The sequence below is a fragment of the Populus alba genome, chromosome 1 (genome assembly GCF_005239225.2).
Source record: "Populus alba chromosome 1, ASM523922v2, whole genome shotgun sequence".
Lineage (NCBI taxonomy): Eukaryota > Viridiplantae > Streptophyta > Magnoliopsida > Malpighiales > Salicaceae > Populus > Populus alba.
In genome coordinates this window covers 44,070,483-44,089,108 of record NC_133284.1, presented here as the reverse complement: position 1 = coordinate 44,089,108, position 18,626 = coordinate 44,070,483, and the positions used below count along the sequence as shown (strand labels likewise).

Below are 18,626 nucleotides of genomic sequence, written 5' to 3'. Positions count from 1 at the left end.
AGAGAAAAGTTGAAAAAGAAGGAAAGTAATTTCAGAAAAAAAAAAAAGGGAAAGTTGAAAAAAATAAGTTAAATAAGTTAGTTTTGTTAGTTTTAGATTATATAAAAAAATAAGACAATGACAACAAATATATTAAATAATAAAAAATCACGATAATTTGAAAAAAAAAATCTATTTTTGAAAGGAAAAAAACATGTAGCTCAATTATTAGCTAATTAAATATGGAAGAACAAAATTGGATAAAAAGGAATAAAAAACCTGATCTGAGTCAACCCGAGTTAGCATGAGAAACCTATAACCCGAGTAATATGCATAGAGCCAATCTTGGTTAACTCACGGCTTAGTCATAAGATCAGGATGACCCAAAAGAAAATAAAACTACAAGGCCCATTGTTTTTTGAAAAAAAAAAAACAATGATGTAATAAAAAAAAAAATAAGTAAAAAAAATGATATCAACTCATGCTAGATTCTTAAACTCATGATCTAGTTTATGAGATTAGAATTTGAAAAAACCACGAAACTCACTTTTCAACCAATCAAATATCAAATGATAAATTTGGGAAAAAATTACACAAAAGGATCCAAAACCAAAACCAAAAATTAAAATTAAAATAATGAGGATCAAAATTGAAATAAAAATAAATAAATTATAGGATACCTACACAGTTTTTGATTGAATGGTGAAATTAAGAATAAAAAATAATTTAACAAAATGATAAAAAAAAATCAAAGAATGAGGACCAAACTATAAAAAATAACATATAACAAATTAGAATTGAATGATGAAATTGAAAAAAAATCAAGATTTTATAAAAGTATTAAGAACAAAAATTAAAAATCAAAAGAATAAATATCAAAGTTGAAATATCAGTAAATAAAAGAACAACTCTAAAATTTTGAATGGTCAACATGAATTTCACGAGAATGAGAGAGAAAACAAGAACAAAAGAAATAAAGGTCATCGACGATAAACCATCACGTTGTCGCTCCTACAGGCCACCCCATGAAAAAGAAGAACTCGTGAAGATCCCCATGTTATGATGGAGGGAGATTTTTGGTCATCGGGAGATGCCACATACACCATAGAATGTAGTAGGTGCCTCCCACAGGCGGGTGCATTCAAATTGCACATATTAGACACCTTTTATTTTTAATTAGATTTTATGTTTATTAAAATATCAAACTATCTTGCTCAAGATGACAATAATAAAAAAAAATCAAATGAAAAAGTCCCTGGAAACAAGTTTTTAAAATTTTATTTTGAAGGATAAATTAGTCAATTTACTATATTTAAAAAAGTAGATAGACTAAGAGGCCAATAGATGCTAGTTTTTTTCTTTCCAAGGATTTTTGCAATTTGATCATTATAATTTATTTTATTTCAATTTCATCATTTGAAGTATGTTTCCATGTTTTCATGCATTTAAACATGTGTTGATCTATTTTCTCTCCCTTAACTCATATGTCTAATTCATATGTCGTCGAATGTTTTTGTGTTAAATTTATGATTAATTTTATAAAATTAAGTTTTAGCTTCTTCAAAAATAAATTGAAAGATCAAGGGCCAAATTTGACACAAAAGAATAATCAAAGGACTTCTATAAAAGGTGTCAAAGTTTCATTTGATCCCTCAAGTTTTGATTTTCTCATAATTCATCCCTCTTATTATAGGTTATTGCATTTTAGTCCTAAACTTTTATATATATATATATATATATATATATATATATATATATATATCAAATTTAAGTTCTTTTAATGTGATTAGATTATGACCACCAATAACTTTTGATTTTAATGTATATGGACTTATCTTTAAGAGATGAACTAAATAAAGTTAGTTTTCACCTTCAATGATGTTAGGAAAAGTAGATCCAGCCTTGAAAAAAAAAATTTAATTTGATTTTAAGTTTTATGCTAATTAAATTGTATTTTGTTATTGAAAATGGAGTTTCAAAGGTACATATTTTTTTTTATGTTTTGGCCAGAAAAAATGGTTGAAATCTAGTTTCTTGATATTCAAAGATTTGAATCCCGATTTTTCAATCATGAAGACAAGTTCGGTGATTGAAAATATTTGTGAGTCGATGACACATTGTTTGCAATCTATATATATATAAAATTGGCTTGGCTCTAAAGTTTAGGTACGTACATATAGGTCATCCTTTTAGTCTCAGACATCTCTGATCGAGATTCTCTGAGACCTCTTTTTTTTTTTTTAAAAAAAAATTTTATATCTTAAAAAAATACTATTTAGATAATTAATTATAATAATATTTAAAATTGTTTAATTATTCCATGATTTTTAACAATATTTTAGATTTTTATTGTAATTGTTTACTATAATATTTACTTTTTTATAATTATATATGAAATTAATGTGCACAAGTTAAAAAATTGGCATAAATAATCAATGGGAAAAGAATATATATTTTTATTATTTTTACTATTATCAATTTTTATATAATTTTATTCCGCTAGTTATTCTTTTATTTTCTTATATAGTCACATGAAAATAATTAAAATATTATATATATTTTTTATTTTTTTTCTTTTACAGTGACTTGTCATGATAAGCTTCTTTATTTTTAATCGTGTTTTTGATAAAAAAAAAAACAAATATGTATTTTCAAAATTAAAAACAAAGTAATGAATAAAAAGAATGAAGTTTTGGCTAACTAATTGCATTTTGTTCTCATTTTATTTAAATCATTTGAGTTTTTACATATATTTATTTTAATTAAATCAAGGTTTTTTTTTCAAATAATCAAGCTATGAATAAAAAAAATAATTGCTCTATCAAAATAATAAATAATAAAAAAATAATTCTGACAAGAAAAATACATTTTTTTCTCATAATTTAAATCATTAGAGTTTTTAGGAACAATTATTTTAATGATAATAAAAAAATGTTAAAGAATTTATTGATATCAAATTTTAAATAGATGAGTTGTATTTGAATAATCCATTTACGAGAACGAAATTCATATAGGACTATAATTAGCATCTAAGATAAATAAAAGAAAGTGAATAAAATGAGAAGAAAAATCAAAGCATTATATTTGCACTTGCATCTATTATTTACTTTTTACAACAAAGATCAATTTCATATTTTAATTTTAATTTTTGTTAACAAATCTTTTTAATGATTAAAAAACTTATTTTTACAAGAATTCAACTTTTTATTGTAATATTATCAATTAATTATATATATATATATATTAATATAAATGTAATTTATAATGTTTTTAAATATTGCACATGAATACTCAATGAAAGTATTTTTTTAATTTAATTGTTAATATAATTTTTTTTAAATTAATCATTATTTATTTTTTATACTGTTATCATGACGGTTTTTTTTTTATGAAATTTACTTTCATGTGATGCTAAAAAAGAAATGCATTGATAAAAAATGAAATTTTGACCGACTAAATTAATTACTAGAAATTGCAGAATTTGGATGATCGACTATTAATGTATAAAACTATTTTTTGAATGATAAAATAATTAAATAGTTTAGTTGAAAAGGAAATTGAAGTATATACTTTGCAAGCTAACATTTTAAACCCCAATTAAAAAATAAAATTGTGGCAGTAGTAATTAAACGTCAGTTTTTTTGATATGTTTATTTTCTCTTTTCTCAATGAAAAGGGTTTTAATTTTCTGTCTCAACAATTGCCAAGGAGCCAAATAACAAGTTATTCTTAGAAATTGCAAATGCCCCTTCCTTTATTTTTGTATTTTAAAAGTATTTTTAAAAAATATATATTTTTTTACTTTAAATTTTTTTTTGTTTTTATATCTTTTTGATATGTTGATTGTTAAAAATAAATTTTTAAAAAATAAAAAAAATATTATATCAATGTATTTTCAAGTAAAAACTACTTTGAAAAAGAACTATAATCACAATAGTAAACAGTGCCTAAATCACTGTGATAACCAAGATCTCGCTTGTTTGCTATAAAATAGTTTCTTTTTGGAAAGTGGTTTTCTTAAAAGATAAATTCCTGAAAAATAAATTATTTTATGATATTTGGTAGTATCATGAAAAATAAGTTGGAAAACATTTTCCAGTGTTTGGTTATGTCATGAAAAATAATATAGAAAATAACCTACTAATATTTTTTTTTCAAGTTTATTAAAATAAAAAGAAATAAATCTTACAAATTAAAAGTTGAACGAAAATGAAATTAAAAAAAAAAATTTAGTTTTATAAATTATCTAAAATAAAATAAATAATAATCAAAATAATGGAGATTAAATCTAACTAATAAAAAAAATTTGAAGATGATGAAATTAAAATAATAATAATTATATTTTCATAAATTATTTCAAATAAAATAAGTAACAATCAAAATAATAAGGGCAAATTTAATACATAAAAAATTTCAAAAAAAATAATAATAAGAGAAAAACAAATAACAATCATACAAATAAGGATCAAAATTAATATAAAAATCAAATTAAATTAAATTCTAAGAGATAATTTTTTTTTTTGAAAAAGATTCAAAACAAAATATAAAGCAATCAAAAGTTTGAGAATCAAATTTGATATAATCAGCAAATAATAAGACATTTCTAATTTTTTCTCAACTTCTAAAAAATATTTTCTGCTTAAAATAAAAAAAAAATATTTTCCTCAAAACCAAACTAATTTTTTTTAATTGAAAATTATTTTTCATTGATGAATTTTGTACTTGTTAAACAAATTCAATAAAATTTAAAAAGTAATTTTCATAAAACACACCGGCTAACAAATTCCATATTGCTGATCCAAAGTAAATGATTACCACGACAATCACATCTAGCATTTAGGGATTCAATGCATGTTTAATGATCAGGACTTCTTGGTGCTATTGGAGTTGCATGCATTCAAGTTTGCCACAAACTCCTCAATGTTCTTGTCGGAGCTTCCACCTTCATCCATAGCCATTTCTGCTAGTTTCTTCCATTTCTCAGAACGAGTTCTGATCTCATCCCTTCTTTCACCTTCCGTCATGACTTCCCTTATACACCTCTCTATCTCTTCTTGTGTCACCATCCCATTTTCACCTACCTTTACTCTAACCCCTACTTGCCAAACATCGGCAACAAACTTCGCATTAGTTGGTTGATCTGTCCACTGTGGCATTGCCACCATTGGCACTCCCAAGCTCAAAGCCTCTAGTGTTGAATTCCACCCACAGTGAGTCATGAAGCATCCCACCGATTTGTGAGCCAGGACCTTTAGTTGAGGACTCCATGTTATGACCAGACCCATCTCTGTTGTCTCCTCTACGAAGTTGCCAGGTAGCTTTTGCTTTTCTGATTCTCTTACAACCCATAGAAAGTGAGTGTTGCTTCTTTTCAGACCCCAGGCCAACTCTGCCATTTGGTCTTCTGTCAGAGCAGCGAGGCTGCCAAATGATACATAAACAACCGAGCCTGGCACCTTGGAGTCTAACCATTTCATGCAAGTTTCAGAATTTGGCTTGAAGAGGCTGAGACCATAGTCTTTGTCGTCCTCCAGCCGCTTGTCCAAGAACATTGATGGAATTGTTGGTCCTATTGGCTTGATTGGCCACTTGCTCGCCATCCAGTCGACAATCTGAATAGAAACATTAAGGTGTTTAAATTACTGTTTAGCACTGACGTCAAAGAAAGAAGTTAGAACGAGTATTTTGAAGACTACTTGGACACGGAGCACAGGGTTTAATGACCAACTGAATGAAAATAATAGAATGCTATTATCATTTTTTTTTTCTTTTTTGATAATAAGAATGCTATTATCAATTAATTACCACAAGTACTGTTGAGAGCTCAAGTTCTTGGGTATAAGTTAAAATTTTAACATCTTAACTCCATAAGAAAAAAAGAAAAAGGTTCAAAGTTTGAACATTGGCCGTCAATTAGCTACAACTTGAGTTTACACCATCACCAGATGAAAAAGAGCTTACAACAAACATTTAAACCCTAAGAGGCTGATTGACATTGTGTTTTTATTTGCGCGTGAGAGTGTTTTAAAGCTGTGTTTAATATGAAAAATAGTATAGGTTGATCAAGGCCGTACTGTCTGACTTTGACTAGTAGTTCAAGCCATGACCAGTTCATTATCCACACATAACCACACTTTTCTTCTTCTTTTAACCACAGGAAATTAATTTAATCGAACTAACATTTAGCAGAGGCCTAAGAGCAACCACAACTTGATTGATTTCAATCTATAGAACTAGGAATTATTAATTATGTGTTGAATACTAAAGTGCACAGAGAGTGTAATATTTCTTGCTGGGAACTTGGAACGTACCTCATCTTCAAGTTCATTGAAAGTGTTCCAAAGGAGCCAGCTCGCTTCATCTATATTTGAGAACTGGCTAAAAAGGAGGTCATATATACCGGGATACGAACCTGGACCATGAACAAGGGATGGGAGATCACTGAACTCCAACTGTGGCAGGGAAGGCAGGGACACCGGCGATTTTTCTTCCATGGGAATTTTCAAAGCGCCCCCTTGTAGTGTATGGTAATATAAAACCGTAACCGCGCATGATTGGGTGAAAAACGGACCTCCTTCCAGGCCCCAGCTCTTCGCCACATCCAGAACCCATGGTAGAATGGAGTCATAAATGATGAATTTAGCAGGGTATTGGCTGGTACTGTTTTTGCCGATGAGCTCTGCTAAGCTTTTCGGGATTGTGTCCTTGAAACGCTCGATGTATTCCTCTGCGGTTGCTGCTCTTTCACCTTCTCTGTAACCATCGAAGATGGTTTCCATGTTGATGGAACAAGCGTTGTCTTGATGCATGGAGGTGCCCATTGAAGTGGGGGTGATTAGCGTGACCTTGAGGCCTTTTGAAGCTAAACGCTTACAGAATTGAAGCATTGGGTTTATGTGGCCTTGTATAGGCAGCGGAAGGACTAGCACATGACTTGCACTGCTGGTTTTTTGTTCCCTCTCCATTTTTCTCCGGTACCTGCAAACTCTGATCTCTCTCTCTCTCCTACCCTCCTCTGCAGTTAGATTGATTGCCGTGCTGAATTTATAACCAATCAATCAAAGCAAAAGGGAGATTTTTCTACTACTTATTTTTCTCTCTTTTGGATTTTAGTGAAAATAATAATTTTTAAAAAAAAAGAGAGAATCATGGATTTTTTTTATAAAATTATTTAAGATTTGTCGGAGATTAGGTGAACATCAAATATTTTTAGGGTTTATAAATTCTTAAAGGCTAAGTTGTCATGAATTAGAAATGCCAAAAAAAAAAAAAAATAACACTTAATATTATTAGAAATTCTTAGAAGAATATCATATTCATAAAATAAAAACATGGGTGCATTCCTATGAATGTGGAAAATATAATAAATTATTTGAGTCTAAACTAATTGTCAGTTCATTAATAACTATTTAGTCAAAATAATAATTTATTTTAATTGAACTCTTAGTTTTGTTTGTTGTGATACTAAAAAATACAAGCATGATGTTACATTTATAGAAAAAAAACCTAATATTTTTATTAATAACAAGATATCACTTAATTTGTCTCTTAAAAAATATTACATATTTTATTTCAGGATAGTTATTAGAAATTTATGTAATCATATTCTTGTTTGATTTTTCTAGTTTTAAAATTATAATTTTTTATATTAATTACATTTTAGTTTGTAATTTTTTAAATTTATTAATAATCAAGTCAATTTTGTTTAATTATCCCAATTTAATTTCTTACTAGTGATTCTTGATGCAAGTGAGCTATTAGATTTTTAATATATTGATTTAAATAAAATCATGATCTTATTAAAATAAAATTAAATAATTTAATTTATTATTAATTTAATAAATTGATTGATTTATATTTAAAAATCAAGTATAATATTATGTAGTAATATGTCATGATTTCTAAATATAAAAAAATTATATATGGCTCAACTTAGCTTTTCATTAATTATTTTCTTTAAAGAAGTAAAGTTAGAGGTAAATTTTAGCTAGTAATTGTTTGGAGAGAGAGATATAAACCAGATTAAGTAACGAAGTATAAATTGGTTATTATGATATCCGCACAAATAAAAATTGATAATGCTAATTAAAAGTGGAGGACACTTGGATAATTAGAGATGAAATACGTGAGGATGTAGGAGCAAGAAGGGAAAAAAAGAAAAGAAAAAGAAAAAGGACACGTAATCTGGCATGCAGTCAAGACGAGACAAAACGTTGAAAACAACGTCCTTAGAATATGAATCCCAATTTGCATATGACGTGTGAACTTACGTTAATCGCGCTATCGTCATTTTGAACCTAACTATACTTGTGTTGGAGCTACCATTCAAGGATGTAATTTGTATAAAATCTATAGAATCTAACTATACTTGTGGCACACACATAAAATCTATAGAATCTAACCATACCATTCTAGGATGTAATTTTGAACCTAACTATACCTGTGGCACACACATAAAATTTATAGAATAAAATTAAAGAAAAAAAAAAAAACTATGCAAGGATACATATATTAAATATCATAAGAAATTGATTTTTAATATATATAATATAGATGAATGAAACAACCCTTTTAAAAAATTAAACACATCCAATACAATAATATTAATTAAAATGAGCCAAAAAAATCATAGAAAAAGGTATTAATTAAAACTTAAATTTAAAAATTACTTTAAATTAAAAAAGTATTAATAAAAAATCAAAGTTAAAAAAAAAGAAAAGAAGAAAAAGAATGATACGAGGCCGATTCAAAAGATATTTGAGAAAATAATTCGGTTTGTATCTTGCACTCTTAAGAGCAACGCAACCTATATTATTCTGATAGGTTGCACTGTTTTCAGTAACAAAAACCAACATTTTTTTTTAAATATAAAGGTTGCGTTGAGCAGAATTACATGATAAATCAAAACTTCTGAGGTTAAGCTTTTCCTATTAGCATAATCTAAAAAATAAACACAGACTCAACAGATTATGTTATAACCTGGAACAACATAACTTGTTGAAAATATAAAAAAATATTGCGAAGATTATGCTAAAAATAGAGGGCGGAAGATATGTTATTTCCACCTATTCATTCTCCGTTCTTCATTGGAAAAGCGGGTTTAAAGTTTTTGGATTCCGAAACTCGAATTTAACTTTAAAAAACCAAAAAAATCTTAGAAAACTTAATAATACCAGTTTCAACCCAAAAAAAAATATCAATTGGCTTATTATATAATATAATTATAATTGTAATTTATAATAAAAAAAAATAACCCCGGGAAGCCATAACATCATTGCTCCCGCGTAGTGACACCAATCTCATCTTTTCAAGGACAACGCATAGAAACATGATCGAGAAAAACACGCCAATTAGACCTTAGAGTAAAACACACCCATTAGATTGTGGTTGATATTGGTAGTGAAAATTATTTTTTAAAATATTTTTTAGCTGAAAATACATTAAAATATTATATATATTTTTACTTTTTAAAATTTTAATTTTAATATTAACATATCAAAATGATTAAAAAACATATATAAAAATAAATTTTAAAAAATAAAAATTCAAAATAATTAAGCATGGCTACACGGTACAAACAAACCAAGTCTAAGACATATATTTCACAAGGATTAAAAGACATTAGGGTCTTAATCCTAAACATTTATTTTCAAACACTTGCATTCATTTTATCAAATATTTAATGGATATCCTAAACAATCATTCTTTTACATAAAATTTAACTATATCCAAAACTTTCCAACACATCAAGCATGACTTAAGCACAACACAATAATTCACAAGTACTTTCACATCATTAATACATAGAAACAACACAATATATCAAATTTTCCAAATCCCCCTCCCCCCCAAAAATTCCTTGCAATGGTCGGCCACTTTAGGCTCAATTTTCTTCCAAATTGGCTTTCAATTTCTTTAATAACACACCTTAATCATGCTGTCTAAACTTTTTTTAGCTAATAATTACATAATTTTGAGTTTCCTTTAATAATTACTCATGAACCCTAAAAAATTCAAAAATTAGATATCCATTTAAATTGGTTCATGAAAATATTCTTCAATTTCAAACTAGATTATCATTTCTATTTGGATGCATGTATATGGAGATATTAAAACCAAATTGTGTAAACCAAGTTAGTAACATAGCATACACAGTTGGTTAGGGTTGTGTTTATTTAGAGAAAATCCACTCGTGGGCAATTGCCCTATTAATTTCCCTAAAATGTAAGTAATAGTCCTTATAATTTAATAGAATTTCAAAATAGTCCTTATATTAAAATTATTTAATTTATCTCTAATCAACTTCTCTTTTCCGTAGAGAGCTAAATTAAAAGATATGAAGATAATTCAATGTATATATAATACGAGCATCGAGTTAGTAATTCTTCTATCATTTTTTACTTTTTCGAATTCATCCTTTTGTGTCTAAATTGGTGACCAATTGTTTATAATTCATTAAGAAAGGACAACATTTTAAAAAAGGACGAAAGTAAAAAAATATAAGGAATCAGATGGCTCTTTTAAAATTGGTGTGAAAAAGATAAATTTGATTCTTCTACTTTTCAATCTATAAATTGTTTGTCCCTTTCTCTTAATTTCTAGTTCTTAGGTTTATTTCCAGTTCTTAGGTTTAAGAGAAGAGAGATAAGATAACTGAATTTTAGTAGTAGAGAGAAAAAATAGTCTGTTGACACCAATTCTAACCATAAAAAATATCAATCTTAGTATTAATGAGTTTTCATTCGATGAGATGAGTTCCATTGAATCCTTAACCTTGCTTAAGAGGGTATATATGATTTTATGATTTTTTTTAAAATTCAGGTTGATTTTTGTGTTTTTTATTGATGTTTTGGTTGTTTGAAGTCATAAATGAGTTTATTATGTAGGCTATTATTTAGGTTTTTTGAGTAATAAATGGATTGAAAAAAATTTAGGCGTAAAATACCCTCGCCTCAACTTTCAAGCAACCTCGCTAAATTCTAGGGCAACAAACATTGTAGCGTTTACAATTTTTTTTTAGAAAAATTTAAAGGTGGATGACACATTATCTCCTCTAATATAAAAACATTAGAGGCATGGTCCAATACTTATATTTTTTGGTATAGCAACCCAAGCCTAAATGCTTGCTTTTTGTTTGTTGGTCCATCAATTTTTTTTGCTTCTTTTTAATTCAATTAATTTCATTCAAATAAATAATTATATAGGATTATATTTGTCTCATGAACTGGGTCATGATTTTTGCAAGTTTACACAGGTTAACTTGAGCTTTTTTTAGGTTCAATTTTTTAGAATGATTTTTTTTTAATTTAATCATTTAATATTGAGATGATTATGAATTAAAATTCATATATTTTTTTAATTTTATTTTCATAAGGCTATCACAGTCTTATGACATGAGTTGCAGATTTAACAGGTTAACTCGGGCTAACTTGGATCAATTTTCTTTAGTCAATTATTCTTTTAATTTTATATTTTAACACTCGGTTGATTGGGGATTATGTTTTGTATTTTTTTTTAACACTTGCTTTAATGTAGTTATTACAATCTCATAATCTAGATTGTGGATTTAACATGTTAATCCTAATTGACCTGATTTAATTAAATATATTTCTATCTTAATATTATTTTTATATATTTTTAGTTAAATTATGTTTTAGACTTGCTTAGTCAATTGAGTTACATTAGTTATTGCTGTTAGTAATATTTTTTTGGCATCCCAAAAAAATTGATTTGGCTCATGCTACAATGATGTAGTAAACTCCTACCTAATTAGCCAATGGGGTGACACACGAATGATTTACCCACAAAACCCTTGCAAAGCTTGACAAAGAATGCAAAAATCAAGCCTGTTTGATTAATTAAGTTACATACAAGTTAACTCAAATAACCACAAGAAGAAGATGAAGAACTTACCAAGAAGTCTCTCGGAGACTGATTTCGAAACCATTTGAATACTTGGACTTGCCAGCGAAGAACTTCCTGGTGATGATGCCGCCTCCGACATGTTTTTCACTGAGAGAAAAAGTGTGTGTTTTGGAATTTTCTCTTTGTGATTATGCAAGAGATACGAACATGACGGAATAAAAATAGCGGAAAGTGAGCTACAATTAGATTTGCTTGTATACACTTTCATGGACCAGAACTTACTTTGGACGAGGACGGATTTTATTGTTTGGTTGAAAAAAAAAGTTACGGTTTGGTCGACGATTTCAATGGTATTTAAAGATTAGTAAAGATTTAATTTTGAAAGTGATTTTTATTTAGAAATATATTAAAATAATATTTTTTTTTATTTTAATATATTTTTAATAAAAATATTTTAAAAAATAATTTTTATCACAATATGAATTACTATCTTCTTAGGCTCATTAGTTAGTCTAATTGGTGTGTATTGTCACATGTCATGACTCCTTAGATATACCTCCTAGTCATTGTTTCTTCACATTGTCTTGGCAGTGTTTGGAATTGTATTTCGGAAATATTTTTAAAATATTTGAAAAAATTTTATTTTTTTATTTTAAATTAATACATTTTTTTATGTTTTCAAATATTTTAATGTGTTATTGTCAAAAATAATTTTTAAAAAATAAAAAAATATTTTAATATATTTTAAAATAAAATACTTTAAAAAGCAACCGTTACCACGCTCTTAAAAACTTATTCTCTCCTTCACGATTTTTTCTTTTGTGGAGACCAACAAAGGTGCTGGTAAGATTTTGTCTAATAAAGGGTATAAGCTGGGTGAAGATTATTCGAATTGGTAATCTTTTAGATTTCTAGTTCAAATATAGATTCACGATATCCCATATTTATATTATTTTTATGATTATCTTTTTGTATTCTTCCAAATTTAAGATTGATGCGTTACTTCCTGGTGATTGCTCATTACAAAATGTACGGATGCTATTTCTCATTCGAGTGTAAACTACAAACTGTGTTATTTTTTCAAATATGTTTTAAATTGTGCTACTTTGTAAATTAAAAACAGATGGACGGGTTCATTGATGGGGAAACTGGCTTGATTTTTGCGTTCTTTGTCAAGCTTTGCAAGGGTTATGTGAGTGAATCATTCGTGTGTCACCCCATTGGTTAATTAGATAGGAGTTTACTACATCATTTTAGCATGAGCCAAATCAATATTTTTGGGATGCCAAAAAAATATTACTGATAGCAATGGCTAATATAACCCGATTGACTAAGCAAGTGTAAAACATAGTCTAACTAAAAAAATATAAAAATAATATTTTAAAAATAATATTAAGATGAAAATATATTTGATTGAATCAAGTCAACTAGGATTAACATGTTAAATCCACAATCTGGATTATGAGAATGTAATAACTACATTGAAAGCAAGTGTTTAAAAAAATACGAAACATAATCCCCAATCAATCGAGTGTTGAAATATCAAATTAAAAAAATAATTGACCAAAAATAATTGATCCAAGTTAGCCTAAGTTAACCTACTAAATCTGCAACTCATGTCATAAGACTGCGATAGCCTTATGAAAATAAAATTAAAAAAAATATAAATTTTAATTCTTAATCATCTCAATATTAAATGATGAATTAAAAAAAAAATCATTCTAAAAAAAATTGAACCTAAAAAAAGCTCAAGTTAACCTATGTAAACTTGCAAAAATCATGACCCGGTTCATGAGACAAATATAATCCTATATAATTATTTATTTGAATGAAATTAATTGAATTAAAAAGAAGCAAAAAAAATTGATGGACCAACAAACAAAAAGCAAGCATTTAGGCTTGGGTGGCTATACCAAAAAATATAAGCATTGGACCATGCCTGTAATGTTTTTATATTAGAGGGGATAAGGTGTCATCCACATTATCATTAATTGGTGTGATATCAAATGTTAACTTTATTGTTAATTTTGAAAAATGATCAACAATAATATTTTTTATACCTTTCTTATCTTTGATTGTGATATCAAATTCTTGAAGTAATAGGATCCATCGTACTAATCTAGCCTTAGAATTCTTATTAAAAAAAAAGATATTTTAATGTTGCATGATCACTAAAAACAATAACAAGTGGGTTAACAAAATAATATCTAAGTTTTTCACATGCAAATACTACCGCAATTAATTTCTTTTTAGTGGTGAAATAATTTATTTAAGTATTATTTAAAGTTTTATTTGCATAATAAATCACATAAGGTTTCTTATGTTTTTTTTGTCCTAAAACAACACCCATGACATAATTACTAGCATCACATATTATTTCAAAAGATAATGACCAATCAGGAGGTTGAATGACAATAGTAGAAGTAGGAAAATTTTTAAGTTTAATAACGGCTTCTTCAAAATATTCAATCTATTCAAAACAATTATCCTTTGTTTAGAGGTTACACAATGACTGAAATATTACACTAAAATATTTAATAAACCTCCTACAAAAACCTAACATGTCTTAAGAATGATCTACCATCTTTTACAGATTTTGATGTTGACAAGTTGATAATTAACTCTATTTTAAACTTGTCTACCTCAATTCCTATTAATGAAACAATGTGATCAAGTACAATACCCTTTTTTATGATGAAGTGATATTTTTCTCAATTTAACATAATAGTCTTTTCTTCATAACTACTTAAAACCTTTTCTAAGTTAGTTAAACAATTATCAATAAATCACCAAAAATAGAAAAACCTTCCATAAAAATTTTAAGAAAATATTCAACTATATCTCTAAATATGCTAAGTATGCATCTTTAAAATGTGACCAATGCATTATATAATCCAAAAGGCATCTTCAATATGTAAAAACACCAAACAAACATGTGAAAGTAATTTTCTTTTGACCTTCAAGTACAATTTCAATTTGGTTATAACCTAAATAGCTATCTAGAAAAAAATAAAATTTATAACTAACAACTCTTTTATGATTTGATCCATGAAAGGTAAAGGAAAATGATATTTTCTAGTTATCAAGTTAAGTTTTTTTATAGTGAATGCACAAATGCCAACTAATACTAGTCTTAGGTGGAATTAACTTATTTTGTTTTTTTGTTATCACAATAACTTTAGACTTTTTAGATAGAAACTTAACTTTAGACTTTTAGATACAAACTTAGGATCTCACTCTCTCAATCTCCTATTTGGATTCTTTGCTTAGTCAGAGTTGAATCTTATAATAAGGACAAGAAAGACTGGCATTCAAGTAAGGCATGATTTGGGTTAAAAATTAAAAGGCATTTAATATTTTGTATTTATAGTACTCCCTTAACTGAACCAGTTCGGTTCGGTTGGGGTTTGGTCAGTTTTAGGTTTCCTAAACCGAAACCAAACTAAACTGAAAAAAAATTAAAAAAATTAATCAGTTTTTTTTTACTTCAGTTTTTTGGTTATTTTTTTCTCGGTTTCTCGGGTTTTTTGCTCACCTCTAATTATAGTTGTGCAATTTCCAACAATACAATCTAAACTTGTTTTTAAAATTAAAGGTTGCCCTTCACAATTTATAGGTTGTGTTATTTTTAATAGCACAATCTTCACAATGAAAGAATGAAGAGGGTATGAAATGATCAAGGAAGAGAACTTTTACATTAAGACAAAATGATGCAGGAGATTGCTTATTATTTCACACTTGATAATTATGAATTGCAGAGAGAACAACTGTATTTATACAGAGCTTAGTATAACAAACTACAACAAACTATTTTGTCATATGCTCTTATAACAAAAATGCTTTTAGCTAAATAAGGAAAAGAAAAACAAAAAAGAGAAAGAATATAAAAGATTTATTCTGTTGCATTTACAAATTTTGTTGCAGGATGTTGCTTGATGCTGGTTGAGTGGCATTTGGTTGATGTGGTGTTTAATACCCCCACAAGATAGAGAATAGAGATTAACTATTTTTATATTTAACAAGTGTCTCTGAAAAATAGAAGAAGGAAGAGCTTTAATAAATATGCTCGCTATTTGACACCAAGAAACAACATGAGTAGTTATGACGCTACTATCTTGTATCTTATCACGAATGATATAACAATTCAATTCAAAATGTTTTGTGCGTTCATAAAAAACAGGGTTTGCAGTAATATTTAGAACAACCTAATTGTCACAGTAAAACTGGGCTACTTGAGGATGAAAGACACGCAGATCTTGAAGGAGGTATCGAAGTCAGGCAAGTTCTGAACAGGTGGAAACCATACACCAATATTCTACCTTAGCTGAGAAGCGAGATATATATAATAGATTGTTTCTTGGATTTGTAAAAAATAAAAGAGTTTCCAAGAAATATGCAGTAACAGTAACTGACCTTCCAGTATCAGGAAGGAAGCCCAATCAGAATCATTGAAGGCTTTAAGTTGAATCTTTAAGGAAGAAGACAATAGAATACCCTGGCCATGTGCGAGATGTGTAGTCGTAAGCGTATCCATGTACTGGCATATGGATTTATAAAGTTGAACACGGTTGTTGAAGATTTAAAGTGTGGTACATATATCATACAAGTAATAAAAAGAACAATGGCGTACAGTACTGTTCTGTCGGAATCTAAGTGCATTTGCCACCTAAAAGGTATACAAACGTTATACAGGACCATATACTTCAATGGTTCTTTAATTTTGGACCAGTATTTTAAACCTGCCCAGTGATCAACCCGACTCAAAGTTTGGATCATGGGTTTTGACCTGGTTTTGACCAGATAACTCGGGTTAACTCTAATATTTTGATTTTAAAAAATAGTTAATAAATTACAACCAAGTTTTTAACCATTTTTATTTTTTCATAAACTAGGCCCGGTTCCAGCCCTAGAATCCGGGTCACCCTGCTGAACTGGAATACCCTTTTGACTCCGTTGATAACTGCTGTAATTTAAGAATGAGAAAGTAGCACAACATTACATGTGGCCATGTTTATCAGAAAAAATACTTAGTGTACGTACGTCGTGGTTAAACGGAAATGCTTAGCGTTCAATATTATTTTCTTAACTTGATTAACCTTTTCTTACAATCCTTAAGCTTCCCAATGCAGTCTGGGAACAATGATTTGAGACAAAACAATGAAACATGCCTTTTGTAAAAGCAATTAAGGCGAGGATGGCACTAATTAAGGCAGACTTCTTTTAATTGCACCGAAAGGCCTGCGAGTTAAGGGGAAAAAAGCATCCAAACAATAAAATCCGTCCTCGTCCAAAGTAAGTTCTGGTCCATGAACACACATACAAGCAAATCTAATTGTAGCTCACTTTCCGCTATTTTTATTCCGTCATGTTCGTATCTCTTGCATAATCACAAAGAGAAAATTCCAAAACACACACTTTCTCCCACTGTGAAAAACATGTCGAAGGCATCACCATCACCAGGAAGTTCTTCGCTGGCAAGTCCAAGTATTCAAATGGTTTCAAAACCAGTCTCCGAGAGACTTGTTGGTAAGTTTTTTTTTTTTTTTTTTTAATTAATATCAGTATTCGAATCAGTAGCTTAATTAATCTAACAAGCCTTAAAATTAATGATTATATAAATATTTTATTTGTAAAATTTGAACTGGTGATCTTTAAAAAACAAACCTAGAACCTGATTAATTGAACTACATTTCTCATGATTTTTGTTGGTAAGTTCTTCTATGCATCTCAATATGACTTCCATAATGAGCAAAGTGGTCTTTGTCTCCACTAATACCTGCCAGAAGGATTTTCTTGGCTTCACCAGCAGGCCATATTTATTCCGAAGATGAGTTTTTCTCAAAGCTTAAGAAAGCAAAGAGAGCGTGTACAAGGCGCACTGCTTGTTTCAATGTAAGTCTACTAATCATGGCAAATCTCTTCATTATGATATCATTTGTATTGTTTCAGTTCACATAGGTTTCTTCTTCATGCTTTTATACATATACAATTCTCTATTTTTCAGCATATGAGCAATTCCAGATAACGCTATGCATGTTCTTCATTTCTCAATTGCATTTCGTGGGGAGAAAAATATGTCGAGTAATTTGCATATCTTGGATCATAAATTATGTGCATCCGTATTTGATATCTTTTTTAATGGATACATTAGATACGAAGCGGAAATTTCCCTTCTTTGTTAAGATTATTTATTGGTATTGTTTTTGATTAATTATTATTTGGGTAACATTTTGTAATTAAGTTTTATCCAGAAAATTAATAATGTTTGGATGCTTTTTTCCCCTTAACTCGCAGGCCTTTTGGTGCAGTTAAAAGACGTCTGCCTTAACTAGTGTCATCCTCGCCTTAATTGCTTTTACAAAAGGCATGTTTCATTGTTTTGTCTCAAATCATCGTTCCCAGACTGCATTGGGAAGCTTAAGGATTGTATTGAAGATACTGAAACGATTCATGAAGATCTTTATTATTATGCTATTACCAAGTATAACTTATTTATTACCTAGTTTAGATATGATTTTGTATTTATTATTAGCATATAATATTAGCATACTGTTAGGAGAAAAGATACGCAGGATTGTCTTTCCTTGCTGCAATATTTCCCTTTTGTATATATATATGCATATGTACAGCATAAGAAAATATAACGCAGAACTCTGTTTTGACTGCACTATTTCTCGTCTCTTCTCTGCTTCAAATTTCTTCATGGTATCAGAGCCTAGTGTTTGAATTCTCATACTATAAGAAGAGACAGTGGTGCTGTCATGGAAGACCATTTTAAAGAT

At 28.3% G+C, this 18,626-nt stretch overlaps 1 protein-coding gene and 1 long non-coding RNA gene across 2 annotated transcripts; one reads left to right on the top strand and one right to left on the bottom strand.

Annotated features, from left to right (window-relative positions):
- Positions 1–4,841: 4,841 nt before the first annotated feature.
- LOC118043406 (mogroside I-E synthase-like) lies at positions 4,842–7,029 on the bottom strand. The gene is made up of 2 exons (XM_035051375.2): positions 6,291–7,029; positions 4,842–5,591 (listed from the first exon to the last, which is right to left on the bottom strand). The coding sequence occupies exons 1-2, from the start codon at positions 6,942–6,944 to the stop codon at positions 4,842–4,844; spliced, it is 1,404 nt and encodes a 467-aa protein (XP_034907266.1). The 5' UTR covers positions 6,945–7,029.
- A 10,143-nt stretch (positions 7,030–17,172) lies between these two features.
- LOC140955784 (uncharacterized) lies at positions 17,173–18,410 on the top strand. The gene is made up of 3 exons (XR_012170309.1): positions 17,173–17,370; positions 17,628–17,736; positions 18,139–18,410. It is a non-coding gene; the product is annotated as an uncharacterized lncRNA (long non-coding RNA).
- The last annotated feature ends 216 nt before the right edge of the window (positions 18,411–18,626 follow it).